The sequence below is a fragment of the Chaetodon trifascialis genome, chromosome 20 (genome assembly GCF_039877785.1).
Source record: "Chaetodon trifascialis isolate fChaTrf1 chromosome 20, fChaTrf1.hap1, whole genome shotgun sequence".
NCBI classification, from domain to species: Eukaryota; Metazoa; Chordata; class Actinopteri; order Chaetodontiformes; family Chaetodontidae; genus Chaetodon; species Chaetodon trifascialis.
The window spans coordinates 14234040-14251854 of record NC_092075.1 but is presented as its reverse complement, the minus strand read 5'-3'; the positions used below and the strand labels follow the sequence as shown (position 1 = coordinate 14251854).

Here is a 17815-nt window from a genome sequence, read left to right as displayed (position 1 = left end):
GCGAGGGGAAGTGACCCTGGTTGGCCTCAGCTGCAGTCTAATAAGTCCATCATGCTGTTATCACGTTGTGTTTATGCCATTGCCAGCCTGATGGTTACATTTAAAAGACAGTAATAAGCAGCTGCTTTTAACAAAATCAATGTAAAAAATGAACATGTGATATGGCAGGACATCTGAAAAACAGCGTGTTTGAAGAAATGTCTTTAATTGTTATTTCCCACAGAGAGTAGATTTCTGACCCACTTCACAACCAGCACCTCCATTCCTCAGCCGTCTCCCTCAACTATTCAAAATTTTAGATTTCATTTATATTTTTGTCCAAAAGCTAATTGTTATAGTTGTTGCATATGAACATGATGAGCTGAATACCAGTAGCTGAGATGCCGGCATGTCCCGTAATTCTCAACCAAATTAACGCCCTTTTCATGGGATCAAGAAGAGTCTGCAGCACGCTGGCAGCTCTGTGATACTTAAGCACAGCAGCCCTTTGAGCTAAATGCATCGCAATCAAAATAACATGCTGATGTTGATTGGGTATAATACTTATCATCCTCACCATCTTAGTTTAGCTTGTTACCATGCTAACATTTGCTAATTAGCACTAAAGGCAGCAGAGACTGATGGGAACGTCAGTAGTTTTTGTTGCGCTTATTGAAATTTTGATCGGATGATTGTGCCGGATAAAAAGTGAAAGTTATTACAATTGATCTTGAGAGGGGCACGAATGTTCGAAATTTTGAAATTTCATGACAGTCCTTCAGACAAACATGTCAAACTTGTGGTGCAATGGGAAAAGTCAGGGGGTCACCAGAGATTCATCCCATGGGGAGCATTTCAAGAGCCAGACTGCCAGCATGGAGAGAAGTACCTGCAGGCGCCTGGGATCACCACATATTATCAAGTGCCTGCTTGTGTGTCTTCATACTGAAGACTGTATCGTTTGTACTGAAACAAGGCCAACTGTTGTAACTAAACGCTAAACCCGACCATGAAATGCCACTATTACAGGGAAATATAACCGAATCAGTTTTTCAGCAGCAGCGGCTTCTTCCAGTTATGTTTCAGGTTAGACTGGCAGCGTGCCACCCACCTGTGATACCAAAATACCTGTTAGACTAAGTGTGAACTTGTGTGTGAGTTCATAACCTGTGAAACAGACAGAGATCCATCTTTGTTTGACAGAGATCATTTCTGCCTCAGCCAGCCTCTCTTCCTCTCTGTCTTCCTTGAGTTTCTATCACTTTTACAACAATTTCCTCTCTACCATTTATCTAACCGTACACTTTACAATCCATAAAACACTTCCAGCAAAGGGCTTCAAGATATCTCCAACACACACACAGTTTACAGTTCATCAAGCAATGAGAGGCAGTAAAGTCACATGCGATGCTCGGCATGCTGGGGGAGGCTACTGAAGCTCTGACTGAAAACACAGCGTCCAAACAGTTTAGAAAGCAATTTAACTGATCTCGACTGAATTGGACTGAATGAATTGAACCAAACTCATTGCTTCTTTGGGGGAAATATGTTCTGCAGACAGAGTTTAAAGTAAAAACACATGATCTGAACGGTGAAAGCAAATGAACAAACAAATCCGAAAGAATGCCTGAACCTCATCCCCGGATTTAATATCAGCTCTGCACAACGCACAAGCTGACTGGCAGACTTTCTGTCAGGTTTAACCTGAGCCTTTATATTGTTGAATCAGACATGACTCTGTTATTTTTCTCTCTTTTGATCGGACAGAGAAATGTAAAGTATGTGACTCACCTGAAGCTAAAACAAGGTAAGCCTACAGAGTGACAGACGCTCCAACTCCACCGAACACACAAACACACACACACACACACATACACATATCTCTGCAGTTGTTCTGTTTCCAGCAGCTTATAAAAGCAACAGCAGCAAAAACTTCAGGAATGAACACGTGACGACAGAAAGTAATCGCACAGTGGATTATGGGTAGCAGAAGCTCGACGCTAACGTGATTAGCAGCAGGTGCTCATGCTTGAAAAGCTAAGCAGAAATAAAAAGAGTCATCATCTTGATTTTTTTTAACTCATTCCTTCCTAAAATGTCTAACCTGGCAGGGCGACAGGTTATCAAAAGTTTGTCCAGTGAATAAACTGCTTATGAGTCATGTTCGTCGGCTAAAAATGAGGCCAGAGCACCCAAAGAAAGCAAACACAACAAAATGCAACAAAGCTGACATTCCCAGAATTGTTTGGACAGTTTGCAGGTGTGATCGCACCCTTACTCATCATCATCATCATCATCATTGCATACAGTTTTTATCCACCTGCTGATGACATCAGCAGGGAAAGACGTAGAGTAGTCCGGCATTTGGAAACGTAACATAGAGTCTGCTCACAGAGCGATGGGAATAGTGATAGTGACAGAGATAGTGTAAGTCCTCAGAAGCCCCATCAGAAGCCTGGCAAGAGATCTGATGCAAAGTTCAGTCACAATGTTTCAACGCACTGAAATGAAGTTAGTTAGATTTATTTTCCTGCGCTGTGTTGGTTTTAGCTGCGTCTCCATCAGGCCGACAGTCGGCTGAGGGTGAAGCCCCGGTGGAGTTCTGGCTGAGGGTCACTTTCTTTGGACAATTCTGTGACTCAGATGTCTGAATGACTAACAAAGCACACACTGACTCCACCATCCCTTTTTTTTAATTCAGGAATATTCTTGATTTCATGAGGAATTTTCCTACCTACGTCACGATCATTGAGAGCTCCAGTATCTTCAACACATCTCCATGCATATAAATAAGAAACAGGGAATATTTATATCGCTGCAGTCAAACAGTGCAAATGTGATGTCATTCGTTGATTTGAGGCCAGTCCCTGGGAATTTAAACACAATGAATCAGCTCTCATCAAACTGTGAACATGTAGATGTTTCATCCTAATGTCTAAAGTTAAACAGGCTAGGGCTGTCTGAATAACTCTCATATGCTGAGGGTATGAGGGTAATATTTTTGGTTTTGGTGGGGTTTTTTGTACTTTAAAACTACTATTATCAATATTTTTTATTAGCAGTGCATCACACGACTACTTGCGTGTGACAGAAGTCGCTGACCACAAGTCGTGACGAGTCCACAGAAAGTCCACCAGATTCTGCAGATCCCCTCAGCTCTATGTAGCATTTTAGCATCTTTTAGCTTGTTGTTTTGATTTTCGGCCCACCGCTTGATTGATATTTCCCTCAGGAGACCATATTCACTGCAGACGTTCGTCTTGTCATGCACAGGTGTTACTAATAACATTGGCTATGGCTACATCTGGCCTACAAGGACCCTGAGACTCAAGCATCTAAATGGAATTCAGCCATTATTAATTTTAGCCTTTACACCTGCTTTTCCTGCCTGTGACACAGGTCTATCATAGTTCAACAAATACTGTCTTTATATTTGCCAGGACATCCCTACCTGGCAAACACGTAACTAATTATAAAACTAATTCAACTTTTGTTCAAAGGCTGAATAAATGTGCACCTGAGTTAATAGTCTGTGAGACAGAGATGGTTACAGATTCCCAGAAGGTCTTCAATGCCCCAAATAATTTTTAAAGAATAAATAAATAAATAAAAGACGCCTTTTGTCCCCCACAGAAAAAGACTGCCTTAATTGAATTTCAAAGAGCTGATTAGCCCAGGTGGGTCCATTCTATGGTCCAATTTGTAACCAAGGCAACAGCGTCTCTATTACAGAGGAGAACAGAGCAGCCAGAGACACATGAGAGGCTGAGGGAGAGATGAGTCTCATTTAGCATCACAGATGAGTTCAGAGCGTCCAAACCGAGCCGAAACCCGAGGAGGAAGAGACAGCAGCTGCTGTGATCAGGACAACAGTCGTTTAGGTGTCTGTATCTGTATGTTCCCTTTTTTTATTATCTAAATGTGAGGCTCTCATGTTCTTTTTTTCAAGTACAAAAGATGATAATTGACATTAAGCCTGTTTTTTTTAGAGCTAGAGATGAGAGAGGCAGGGACGCCCTGGTGAGCTAGTGGAGACATTAATTGCACATAATTTCTCTCTTTGCCTTCCCTTTGTCTCTTTACTCTCAATTTGAGTCATAAAGGTCAGACAGATCCTCTCTTCAAATCCTTCAATCCTAAATTTTTAAAGTTAATCCTAGAAATCAAAGATGGCAAGTAGCAGCTGAGAAGAGAGAGAATGGTGATTATAGAAACAAACATTGTACGCCAGTGTTGAGCAAGAAGAAGTGAAGGAACAGAAGATAACAAACCTTCTGGGCGAGAAAGAAAGAGACAGAGAGGGAGGACAGTGAGACACGGAGAGGAGCAGCTGGAGGATTTTAGGTTTCAATCAAACAATAATAAATCATACAAGTCTCATAATAAATCACAGACTGGAGTGTTTACACGTCTCCGGCCTGCCTGTCCACACTGAGTGTCTGCGGTCGATAATACAAGCTCTTCTTCAGCTCTGACCTACTTCTCATTCATACAGTTACACACCTGCGGAAAGTGCTGCCGCCTGTACGACCGCAATCCGAGCAAGGCGAGTGCTAACAATCAACTTTCATGTTTTTTGATGATGTTGACAGTGCTTGGCTCCGGCATCTCTGGGCAGTCGTACTCTCCTGATGATGTGAGGGCTAAACCACATGAGAGCGACGGGTGATCATCCTCAATAACACAGAATAAAACCATGCAACCTCAACCAAGATGGACAGATCTATTCTGGGACACTATTTTCCCAAGACAAGAAGCCGCTCAGTCTTCGGTTCTTAATCTCCTCCCTCAAATATCTGAACAGAGCTACAGACTTAAGGCCAAACTTAAGTTAAAAAAAATGAAGGCTCGACTTGGACTGCACTGCACTAGGACCTGACTTACTTGAGAAATGTCTCTCTAAAGATTTGATTTGAATCATCAAACAAATGAAGCAAATGAATAGGACAGCAACAGGCAGGCTTTGAATAACCGCACAGCTTGAAGCAGAGCCTTGGCTTTCAAAGACTTGTTCCGCAGGACTTACAACAGCCCTGTCCCCAGTTTACTGGCATGAGCTACAATCAGGGTCTGAAATTAATTTGAAACAATTTGTCCTCACCTGCCACTGTGGCAACATTTCTATCAGCCACTAGAACACTCAGTGCTGTACTGTACGTGTATTAAAGGCTATTAAAGGCGGTATTCCCCTGATTTAGTGTTGGATTTTTACAATGATGAGCAACATGTGAGAGACAGGTAAAAAAGATCAAAACAAAAGCACCAAAGTCTTAAATAGCCTCAGTTTTAGTCTCTAGTAGGGGTCAAGCTCAACCCAAACCCTGGATCTTACTCTAGCTTGCTCTGTTTCATACTCTTCAAATCCAATCTGCGACAACCCTGATGACATCACTATAACATCATCATTTGGGTCGTATTCTCAGACTTGACAAACCTCCTCAAGCACCACAGAGGCCAATATACATAATAACTCACAATGTACATCGTCTCCGTGTGCAAAATTGGAGTGCTGCTTTAAAATATCCAAATCATTTGCATTCTCTCCAATAGTCTTTTGGTTTCATTATTTTGGTGTTTCAACAACTATTTTGCACTGCAGTTTTGCACCCGTAGCTCATCTGTCTTCTTCCCAGCTGAAACCTCCTGCACGGACCTTATTTCCCTACATGGAGCTGAATGTTTTATCTTATCGTAACAATCACAACACAGAAACATTCAGGGTGGAAAGAAAACAGCATTGATTGAGCACGGCGGCAGGGCCTCGAGCCAACGGTTCATCTTTCCCTTCTCCCACGTGACCTTCATTCCTGAGAGATTTCAAATTCTGCTGTTTTCAAATCGCTGAACAGCTGTGCTTTGCTTCGGCACTGGCTGCCAGTTAAATCACACAGGAATCACACTGATTGTACGTGGCTGGTAACAGTGGCCGCCGCTGGGTTGTATTAACGGGATCCTACAGGGCTTGTGATCTCAAGTGAACTCAGGACGGCTAACGCCAAACCTGATTAACTGTTACAGGAAGAGTTTGACATTCTGAGTTGTAGCTTGTTATTTTTCTCACCAGACACTTGACACTACAGGGAAACAAGTGTTCATAATGGCTCTTCCTGCCCTCCCTAAAATGTTTAACTCCTTGCTCTGTTATTATGTCGACCTGTCTACCTGTGCAGGTTTGCCTCTGAAAGCTAGGCAGGTCATCTGAGGTCTGATGTGTTCACATTCAGGCCAAATCAACCTTGTAAATTACACCTTTCACTCTGGTTTGACTCACTTTTATTTTTGAGTTCAAGCTCACACATTCAGCCCACACTGTTTTAGGCACTGATGTCAGCTGCTCTGAAGGAGGTAAGATGACAGAGCTGCGAGTATTAAAGAGGAGATTGACCTTGTAAAACTTGAAAAAGTCATTGTCTCACTTTTAACCACCTGTAGAATCAGTCACTGTGCTGATGATGCAAGGTTTTTTTTCTCTAATACCAAGGTTTTTGTCTTGACTTTGTTCAGCTGCATTACACCTTTTAACCTTATCAAACTAAACCTGAGCCTATGTTTACACATAGCAGGGTATTATGGAAAACTGATATTTTGGCCCCTCTGTTTTCAAAAATAAGATCGTGCACACAACATCGTTTTCAAAAATGTTGTCATTTACATGAACCCGGATAAGTATGACGTTGAGCACATCATAACTATGCCAAACCTATGGGCGCAAGTGTAAACATAGGTCGCTCACATGACGTTAAGTATTTTCAGTTGCATGTTGTGACGTTTCGGAACCTAAAACGCTGTTTAACCCAGTTTACACGCCAACACATAACCAGCGTTTTCTGAAATCTCCACTTTGGCCGGAATTTTTAAAAATGATCGTTTTTCATGAAAAAAAAACTCTGTTTGTGTGTAAACAAGAGGCCAAACCGCATGAAAACATATGCGTTTTCCCTAAGTGTAAACGCAGGCTTAGTCTTAATTGCAATATAGGCACAAGTGTGGCTGTGATCCTCTTTTATGTCACAATATGAAGATCAAGCAGGCAACTACTTTGTTTCCAAACTGTCAGTAATTATTTGCACGTGAAACATGTGAAATCTAACTGATTTAAATCCTTTCAGAAATGATTCAGGGATGGGTTTACGAAAATAGAGCTGAAATTATTCTTTTAACTGGGATTTGTGGCAAATGTGCACTACAGCTGTCCTGAATGAGGTAATTAAAAGTGCAATTAGGTTTTCTGGCTCTTATACAGGGTTATCACATCTTTACCATCTGGAGCTCAAAAAGGATCATCGAGCTGAATCAACTTAGCTAAACATTAATACGAGCTTTACCAATCATTTTCTCCACCTCCAGCTCATAACAAGGCTTCTCCCAGTGTCACATCAGCGTCAGGCCTGAACAAACAATCATTGACCAGTTCAGTTCAGATCAGTTTGTCCGCTCGTGATATTCTTGTAAATGTTGCAGCAGTGAACAAAGATTAAAATACTGTAAAACTAAGGTGTACAGTATCCGCTCACAAGGACCCAAAGGACACTGCTACTGGATCTACTTAGCAGCTTTAACTTGGTTCAGGTGCTCTAGATGTCTTTCGTACCTTCGTTACTCGTGGCCACAACACAAAGTCTTTGTTATGACTCTAATCACAAACAAGTGTCTACTATCCACTGCTGTAGCTGTGAGTGTCTACTGCGTGTGTGTGTTTAGCCGTTTTCTCATATGAACTCCAGATAATGTTTGGAGAATCCGGTCCAGACATTGTCCAGAGTTGCCCTTTCACACATGTGGCAGACCACAGGAGATCCAATGTCACGCGCTCCAGGCAACTGGAAATACTCTTTGGTTTCAGGTGGTGGCACATGGGCAGAGCATGCAGGAGGCAGGACATGACGCATAAAGTTCTGTTTACAGCACCTGGAGGACGGCGGATGAGGCGTGATAGAAATGTCATCAACATGCCTACCCGCTCGCTCTGGTTCTCCTGTCGTTGACCTGCTTAACTGGACAATACATATACTTAGTATTATAGACTAACAGGGTGAAGGCAGTTTAATGTCCAGTCCACCTGGACATTTGCTCACGTGCAGCTCCTCCGGGGGAACATTTAGGGTTTCAGGGCACGTGCGGAATGGACATTCGTCTGTTTGTTGGTGGGGCCACTCGGCATCATACTGATGCTGTTTCTTCCATGAACACATTTTGTGAGCAGAGCAGTGATGTGCACTGAATCAAAAGCCAGAACTCACACACATTTTTTATGTGTGAAAAGACCTTTGTTCTTCCTGTACTTATCTATCAATGCCGAGAAGTGAATAAGATTCAGTTAAAGATTCAAGAATTTTCATTTTATAGCATCATCGTGGTGGTTTTCATGCTTTTACCCATTTACTCAAATACTGTAAACTCAATATTACTGATGGCTACTTTCCAAAGTATTCTGAGGTTTTATGTTGTTTTTCTTCCCCGAACGCTGTAACTGTTTCAGTTATTTTCAGTAAAATCAACTTGCAGTGACACAAAACTTGCAAAAGATAGCTTGTAAGCAACAACATGACCATTGCTTCAATCTTACCTATTAAACAAAACCAATGCAAAAATTGCTGAGCAATGGCAGGTAATCCAAAAATATCAAATGGAAATCCTCCTCCTCACTCCCTGCACAATACTCGCCGAAAATAACCGCCGACCTCATGTTATTTGTCTGAAACTGTTTTATAAGGTGCACCAAAGTGAAGGCTGAGGATGAAACACAGTGGTCTAACCACCACAGGTCACTGGTGAAGAAAACAATCAATGGCTGACTAAAGCAGGGACACCATTCTTAAAAAACACACCTTTGAGAACCATTCACAGTGTTGTGAAGTATAAAATTTAACAACATTATCAGGGACAGATCAGCCTTTTATCAGGTCTAAGTCTCACAAACTGGCTATTTCAGCATATGTGCACACAAGCACAGACACAGAGATATAAATAAAAGACAGGATTGTGTTTTAAAAACACTATAGAGAAATACCCACCAGAGCACGTACACCATCTGACCACACACTGCGCCTAAACACCTAGACAGAATAATGTGACAGGATTCCTCCAGTAATTTCAGTTTCCATTATCCTGCCAGCTGTAATCAGATTGTCTGAGTCTGTTTTCTGTCCCAGACAGAATTTAAGGGAGGACAACAGATTGGAGTGAGCACTGTTTGCCTTTCTGTTTCCTACACACAAAGACAGAAAGCCCAAAAAATACACCAGGGAAACACCCACAGAGTGCACACACACGATACACAACAAAAACCAGTACAACTGGAGCAGACACATAAGGCCAGCATGTTGCTTTACTGCGCACGACAGACACACATGTACTTGTGTGTAGTACACATAACACCATAGAGCACTGGGAGATCGCTCAGTACTAATAAACAGGCAATACCAAAGAAGCACATGTAGAATTAAAGTGTGTGGAGTGTCATGTTAGATAATGCCAGAGGGTCTCACTCACATGCCTGCGCTGTGCTCCAGTTTTGTATAAATTCATTTGTCAGCTGTGCGGTTGACTGTGTGTGTGTGTGTGTGTGTGTGTGTGTGTGTGTGTGTGTGTGTGTGTGTGTGTGTGTGTGTGTGTGTGTGTGTGTGTGTGTGTGTGTGTGTGTGTGTGTGTGTGTGTGTGTGTGTGTGTGTGTGTGTACGCGCGTGTGTGTGTGACTGCTTCTGTTTCTCTGCGGCGGTGAAGTACTTGTATTTAAGTTAAACAGTGCAGACACAAGCAGGTCACCTCCTCCGTCAACCCCACTCGAAGGAGCTGAGAGAACAAACACGGACGTCAACTAAATCATCGCCATTAACGTCAGTAGACACCCTGTTGTAAGGAAACAAAAGGCCGCTGGAGTATTATTGTGATAATATTAGCATTTAATTAAAGATTCTGACCTGTGGAAAAGACAAATTTGGAGAAATTCAATGTATCGCTCCTGAAGTCCGTTATTGTTTCAACACCTCAAAGGAGTCGAATCTGAGAAAAACTCTGGACAAATGACTCAATGACTCACATCTTCAACAGCAACATAAGGTTTACTTTCAAGGCGAAAAGTATTTTGTAGGAGTAGGTGTTGTTTTTTTTTTTCTGAGGGCTTTAAAAAGGCAATAAATACAAAGGCAATAACAATTAAAGTCAAGGATAATACTCACAGAAAAGCACCTGAGGTCCTTTAGTTGTAAAATCAACCAAATCATCAAGATGTAATTAATAATCAGTTAAATAAAGTTTTCACATTCAGCTATTAAAAACAGCTTTTACGTAGTATTCAATTTATGAATATCGATTTTTAACAAGGCCCGACTATTTAGCCAATGACAACATTATTATTTAAGAAACAGGACTACAGCCATGCTTGGCTGCTATGAGCTACATGCTAACACCACTGCTAACCTGCTAATGTTTATCATTTCGTTTTAGCATGTTGCATCTGCCAATTAGCTCTAAACATAGTGTACAGCTACTGTAAGGCTAATGGGAATTTGCACATGATGAACCAAAGTATTGCACAATTTTGACCTGATGATGAATGGATTTGGATGGATATCATCACAACACAAGCCTTATTATAATATGATTTTGATTAGGATCCCAAACAACACAGACATTATAACCTGACCAGCTCTCACTCTCAGCCCCTTCTGGTGATAATGGTGCTGCTGCTGGTTTGTTACTCCTACCTGCAACATGCTGTTACTGTTTGCGTTGTCTTAATTCTTCATCCACCTCCCCTCATGCTTCTAAATTAGAGAAAGTACTTCTATCTGCACAAAACACACTGCATGTGCACCAAAATGTGGACAGCCTTAACTGTATCTTTAAAGCATAGCTTAGATCATCCTCCCTGATGGACATGATCGACAGGAAAGCCTATAGCAGAGTTCATGGGCCAACTCCATATCCACAACACAACCAGGCTCCAAAACTGACTGATTTGACTATCAAGTCCAAGACCGTTTTCTTTTTTCTCTCAAAGTCTTTCATCTGCAGAGCACCACAGCTGCTTTGACCATGAGCATTTATTTCCAGAGAAGGCACAGCATGTCCACATCTATTATTTACACATTAGGGTATGACACATGGCCTAAAAGAGAAATAGTGACTTAATTCAAAGAAGATGATGATTGAATCATAATACTGTGCCTCTGCTCAACAGGATGACATGAAATCAACTATTTTTATTATTTTAATTGCCTTAAAAAACTGCAGTACCTTAACCCGGTCCATGCAGCCAATCAGTAATTTAAATAGTACAGTAGGTCACCTCTCACTTAACTTTACATGCCGTGTCCTCGTTATTCATGAGTTCCTCGTTAGTTTAACAGCAACGGTACAATGCAGCAGCTCTTTGGGCTGACTGGGCTAACTTTTGAAATTGTGACAACAAAACAAAACGTTGTTAATTCTAATCTGTGGTGTCAAATAGACAAATAAGAGTCCAATCTATCATCCTCTTCTCAATTATACAACAAAGTGCACCAAAGGCTTACGAATACAAAGAAAACAGACTTTCAAATAGCCTACTGGCATGCAGTCGACATGGAGAGGAAGGTGATGATCTCTCTTTTGCAGGAACAGACAAATGAACCTGATTTCCTGCCTGAGGCCTTGATTTGTTCTTTTAGCAGAGAAGACAGCAGGACAACACACACACGCTTTTAGACCCATTTACTCACACGTATATTTACTGTCCTTCACAACAGGACTGAGATCGTGACAAAGGACAGGTGGTAAGACAGGTGGAGTGTAAAATGGCACAGTTGATCATGCAAAGTCCTTGGTCAAACAGGAAAATAAGCTTGATTGTATGAAGTGAAAGACAAATGTGCAAATGTGACTGAGCCTTTACTGTGTCTTTACCTCAGCGCCATAGACGTCCCGTTAACCGACGCAGCCGAGCACGCTCTGTGGGTGTGTCCATAGGAGAAGCTCCCCTGCCGTGCGTACCGCTCATCCCCACAGCAGAGAATCACCAGAAATGCCCTCCGAAACGCCCGGTTCAGAAAGGCGTACAGGAAGGGGTTCAACCCTGAGTTAATGTACCCGAGCCACAGCCAGGCTGTCCACAGCTGCCAGGGCACTGAGTAATGGATGAAGGGGTCCACCACGTTGGTGATGAAGAATGGCGCCCAGCATAGACAGAAACAACCCATTATAACCGCCAGGGTCTTGGCCGCCTTGGTCTCAACTCGCATGCGGCTGTTCGCCATGGGAGCCTGCTCTGAGGAGGAGGAGCCCGTTGTGGTCCTGAGGCGGTAGTGCTCCAACGGGTCTGAGGAAGTGGAGGACCTCACGGTGATCACCGGGGCTGACCCGGTGACGGGAGCGGAGCCGGCCCGCTGTAGTGTCTCGATCTGCCGCACGTGGGTCATGGCGGTGACGTAGATACGCTGGTAGGCCAGGACCATGAGGGCTAACGGGACGTAGAAGGCCACCGCAGAGCAGATCAGGGCGTACGGCCGGTTGACCAGAAACACGCAGCTTGTGTCGTTAGAGCCTCCCGCCGCGGCTCGCCTCTCCTCAATCTGCAAGGGGGACGAAGGCACAGACACAGATGTAATCCAGGACTTCAGTTGACCTCCACTGGTGACCAGCAGGAAGTTTACAGGAATCAAAAAATACACCAAGGTCAGAATTAGACATAAAGCTTTTCACTGCAACTTGTAAGCAACTGAATTTCATAATTATGAGTCACAGCCTGAAGTTAAGGGAATAAATAGATTCAACAGAAATATGTTTTTCTGTCCTTGAGTCAGAGTCATGTGTGTGCATTTACTGTGGAGCCAGGAGGCAATTGGCTGAGCTTAGTGTAAAGACTAGAAGAAAGGGGAGAATGCAAGGCCAGCTCAACAAAGTGTATGTGAATTTGTAAGCCTTAGAGGTGTTAGTAGAGAGGATAGCTGCTAAGCTAGGCTGAGAATAGAGGTAATATACTGTAATATTATACATATAACAGTTCTATTAAATGTAATTTCCTATTCTAAAAAAGGAGGTTAAGCCTATCTGGCCAGCTGCCCAGATCTGTGTCCTCAATTGAAAATATGAGGTCAGAGTAAACTGAACGTCCTGCAGGTAGAGAGGCGCCTCAAGCTGAATCTTATTCTCTTGTGTAGTCGTTGGGCTTGGGTGCTGATGAACTGCCCTCAGAGCTCATAAAAAAATCATTAATTATGATAGTTATTTTTTAAAGTGGGGCAGTAAAATCCAAACCTACACATATTAAAGGAGATCCTGCACATATTACACATACAAAGTACGTCTGGCTTGGAGGCTAAAAGGCTTTCACAAGTCATTTCAAGTCCTATGCAATACTGCCTGTGACATATGACTTCAAGAGAACCAGCCATCTGTTAAAAGCAGATTGTTGTTTGGGTGCTGCCGGACTAAAAGACAGAGAAAAGAGCCGTGTATTTCATTAACTCTGGCTGAATAAATTCATCTATCCCTGTCTACCTCTGGGAGGCCTGCAGCTCATTTCAAGGCAGCTCAGAAATAACCTCACGCCAAAACATATCCAAACCAGCAGAAAATGCTCGCTGAAGTGCTGTCTTTGCTCGCAGCAAGAGAGCCTCCACAGGGACTGGAATTGTTTTGTGATCACTGCATTACCTTGTCATTGTTCAAGGGATTGGAAACGTTATTGGAAAGAGAGAATATTAGGTTGGAAAGGTTTATGCTGCATTTGCCCTGGCAGAGAGAACATCTTTCTCTTAGGGCGTTTGAGGGAGGTATATGAACTCTTCAGCTTGAGACTTTGCTAAAATATAGTGTATACTTTGTCGATGCAGGATTACAAAATCATTTTTATTAATAATAATGTCACCAGCAGTTGTTTAGGAGTTCATTACTGTGGCACCTCTCACTACCTCCGTCATTTCTGATCTTAGCTTCTGAGGACTCACAATGTCCTCGATGCCGATGGCGTTCCAGCTTTGCATGATGGGCAGGAAGGAGATGAATGTGGGGATGAGCCAGCAGCCGCCGAGCATCACTGCCACTCTGACCGGGGTCATCTTGTGTCTGTAGACCAGCGGCTGGCAGCAGATGGCATAATACCTGGAACAGTACACACAGACAAACACACAAATGCTGTATACTAGAGTGTGCAGTTTTTTTTGGTGGTACTTCATAAAAGTATCATCTCTCACTCACACATAAACACACAGACCTGTCCAGTGCAATGCAGCAGAGGTGCAGGATGGACGCTGTGGTCAACAGGACGTCCAGAGACGTTCGGACCAGGCAGAAGATCTCACCGTACCGCCAATGGCCAGTGGTCAACTCGATCGCAGCGAAGGGCATCACCACCAGAGCAACCAGCAAGTCGGCAAACGCCAGCGACACAATGAAGTAGTTAGTCTTCTTCTTTCTAAAGAGAGGAGAGGAGACGACAAAGCTAGAAAACGATCATCAGCTTTCATCGTTAACTTGTAGTTTGACATTTTTTAGGGAAGTCATTAAATGTCAAAGGTACTTAAAACCTTACCTGTCCAGTTAGAGGATGTTTCAGGACAGGCTTTCTGTAACGTGGGTGCTTTGACATTTGTTTTGTTTGCATCACATATTCTCAAAAAAACAAAACAGGTTTCATTTAAAAAAAAAACAAAACAAAAAAACAAAACAAAACTGAGACTCGATATCACGCCCGACCCGATTTCCAACTTGCCACACATGTGAGGCACTGTGAAGTTTCATGACGGAGACAACGTGAGCTTTGTTATTGTTGCATGTGGCATTTTTGAACACTGCTGTTTCCCTTACAGGAACATGTGTGTTTTCAATACAAATAGCAGGATACAATCGCCCTGGCTTTGTCTCTTTGTCACATCTGTCTTTAATGGCAACAGTTTTCCAACATCGACCCTACAGGCAGCTATTAAATACTGTAACCTTGGCTTTTTGTTCATGTTACAGCAGGAACTTTGAGGCTGGCTGCACTGGCTGCAGACAGACCCTTTGGACTACTGTTACTATGTTCAGCTTTTAAAAAGAGAACAGGCTCACCGAAGATGTCTGTCCTTGCAGAGCGCCACCATGACCAGCAGGTTTCCAAACACTGTCATGATGATAATGATGGAGAGAAAGACGGTGAGAACGATCGTCTCCAGCGAGCTCAGGAACTCCTGCTGCTGTTCCTGTTGTTCCGTGTTTATTACGTCATCCAACAAACTGCAGGAAGAGACAAAAAAAAGTCAACATTTTGATATCTATCTGTCAGTATATCTAGAGAGGAAACACATGCAGCAGAACGAGAGATCATATTGAGACTGAATATGAACGTGTGTTTAGAACAAATAAGCCCAGTGGTGTCACTGAGGACAGTCTCTTTAATTCATTCGAAAGCCACATTTAGTTTGCAATTAAAAGCAAATAATATATTAAGTGAAACAAGACTTGCAATGAAATTAATTGGATGATTCGACGGAGATTAAACAGAAAGCTAATTGAGCTGATTTATTATTTATCAAATGTAAACTGGCTAATTACTTCGATTGCTTCATTTTTTTCCCTTTTTTTTTTTTTTTTTAATTTAACAGAGTTTGAATTTATGACTTACTGTTGAGGGGATGCTGTGGCCATCACTGGTCATCTGCATTGAGGTCAGCAGAGGATAGTCCTCATCACCCCATGCTCTGGCCCTGTCCACACACGCACACACAGAGACGCACACACAGTAATTGTGTAATTGTACTGGCTCTAGCAAAAAGTCTACATTTTTCCGAAAATAGCAGCCTGCCTGCGTGTGCAAACAGGCTGGATTTTTTCATGTTTGTCCATCTTGTGGCAATATTAAAGGGCCAAAAATGTGGTATTTGTACCTCAAATAAGTAACTGGATCACATCTTGAAAGCGTGTGATATTTATAAGACAAACAGGCTGCAACGGGCCGCAGCTGTGTCTGCCAGATTCAGTCAGCATGTTAGTTTGTCTGTATAATGCAACAATAACAGCATGCTTTAGTGAGTACCACGAGGGAAATTCTCCTTTGTTATGGCCCTGTTAAGGGAGGTCAAAGGTCAGATATCAGCTCAAGGGCAGCACCTGTGGGACCGGTAGAGATTCAGCAGATTCTGCTTCTCCCCCTTGAAGGACAGTCTGTCTGACCCTGCAGCCCATATTTAACCTGATAAATAAAGTAAACATATTGATTTTTATCACAACAGCCTGAAGTAAGAAGAGGACAATTAGTTTACAAACAGCTGAGGGAGGTTAAAGCACTGACTCCAAGCCCAGTTTTATTTTGTGTTTTTCAGTCCAATCAATAACTTCTCATTCAGATCATTACCGCTTGGTTATACAGCTTTCTAATTAGGTTCATCAGTGGATACAGTTTTGATATTGTAGCTACAATGATTGGTTCTTCTAGTGGCAGATGCTGTAGACACTGCCTCAACAAAAGGCTCTGAACATGGAAATGATAGAAAATATAGATTTTTTTCAACTAATTGAGCTATTGGTAACTAATCTTTCATTCTAAGTCTTGGAGGCAGTTTCAGAAATTGTTAAGATTTATTGAATTCAGCCTTTTTTTCCTTTTCCTTATGTAAATATCAGTGTCTCATGACAACATACTTTTCAAATATTTTTCTGACCATCTGTCTGTAAGGTGTACTGTAACATGACTGCATAGTGACTGAAGACTAAGAGTTTACAGTAATCTTGAGGATAGTTCAGTTTTGAGATAAATGCTAACATGCTTCATAATGTTTACCACGTTTGTTAACATTAACATTTGCTAATTAGCACTAAACACAAAGTACAGCTTTGGAGGTTGATGAGAATGTCAGTAGTTTTGCAGGTATTTGTCATAAACCCAAATGAAAAATTTGCCCTGATGGTGGCACTAGATGAATCAAAGTTAATAAGTCCATCCTCCAGGGACCATCAATATATGTATCAAATTTCACAACAGTCTATCTAGTTGAATCCAAAAATGTCAACCTTGTGGTGGTGCTAAAGGAAAAGTCAGAGGATAACCAAAGTTCCTAGAACTTATGCAATAGGAACCTTGAGTTTCATGGGAATCTATTCCATACAAGATATTTCATTCTGCACTGCAAATATGAAGTCACATTGGTGCTAAATAAAAGGTTAGGGGAATGCCAAAGTCAACAGGATTCATTCTTTGGGGACCTTGAATGAATCTAAAACATTTCATAACAAGCCACTTTAGCTTTGTTGAGATATTATAGGACTGGTGGGCCATTGGACAGACATACTGACCTACTATATATATATAGACAAAATAGGTCACACTCAGCATCATTTTACAGTCTGTTCTTGGAGTACAGCAGAGAGCTTGTAGATGCCTTATCAGCTTTAAGCACATATGACAACATCTGCTGTGTATCAGTCTTTTATATGATTGCTGTCTGGTCTTATTGCACTCGAGGGTCAACATCATCACCTGACAGGCTGTGACAGCCGGCGATCCTGTCAACAACACCTACTTCCTGCAAGCAGATCACCATCTACAGATTGTCATGTCTGCATATCATGTAGTCCAGTAATTCTGAGACCTGGTGTCATTGCAGTGTTGGCTGTAAGGCTTTGATTCAAGATTAAATGAGCTCTCCCCATATATCATCTTGACACTTTTCGTAAGAATCCGCCATTTACTAGACTAGACTCAGAGACAAAAAGGCTGAGAACCCCCTGATCTCAACGACAGTTTTTCCAGTTCTTTCAAATGTCCTGAAAATCGAGCTGACATTGATATCAAAATAGAGGTGACAAGAAGAGTTCAGGGTGATTCCTATCAGCGGCTCGATTTCCCAGAGAGAGAACACAACCCTGATACTTACATACA

The 17815-nt window shown here is 42.1% G+C and overlaps 1 protein-coding gene across 1 annotated transcript in view; it reads right to left on the bottom strand.

Moving 5' to 3' along the window:
• LOC139348768 (5-hydroxytryptamine receptor 4) overlaps nucleotides 1-17815 on the bottom strand; it is a 44233-nt gene that overhangs the window by 13937 nt on the left and 12481 nt on the right. Inside the window, exons 2-6 of the mRNA XM_070989097.1 lie at nucleotides 15563-15644; nucleotides 15010-15174; nucleotides 14174-14374; nucleotides 13908-14061; nucleotides 11866-12530 (exon numbers count right to left, since the gene is read on the bottom strand). Of these exons, the coding sequence (XP_070845198.1) occupies nucleotides 11866-12530; nucleotides 13908-14061; nucleotides 14174-14374; nucleotides 15010-15174; nucleotides 15563-15585 (1208 nt within the window). The 5' untranslated portion in view covers nucleotides 15586-15644. The remainder of the gene's footprint in view (nucleotides 1-11865; nucleotides 12531-13907; nucleotides 14062-14173; nucleotides 14375-15009; nucleotides 15175-15562; nucleotides 15645-17815) is intronic.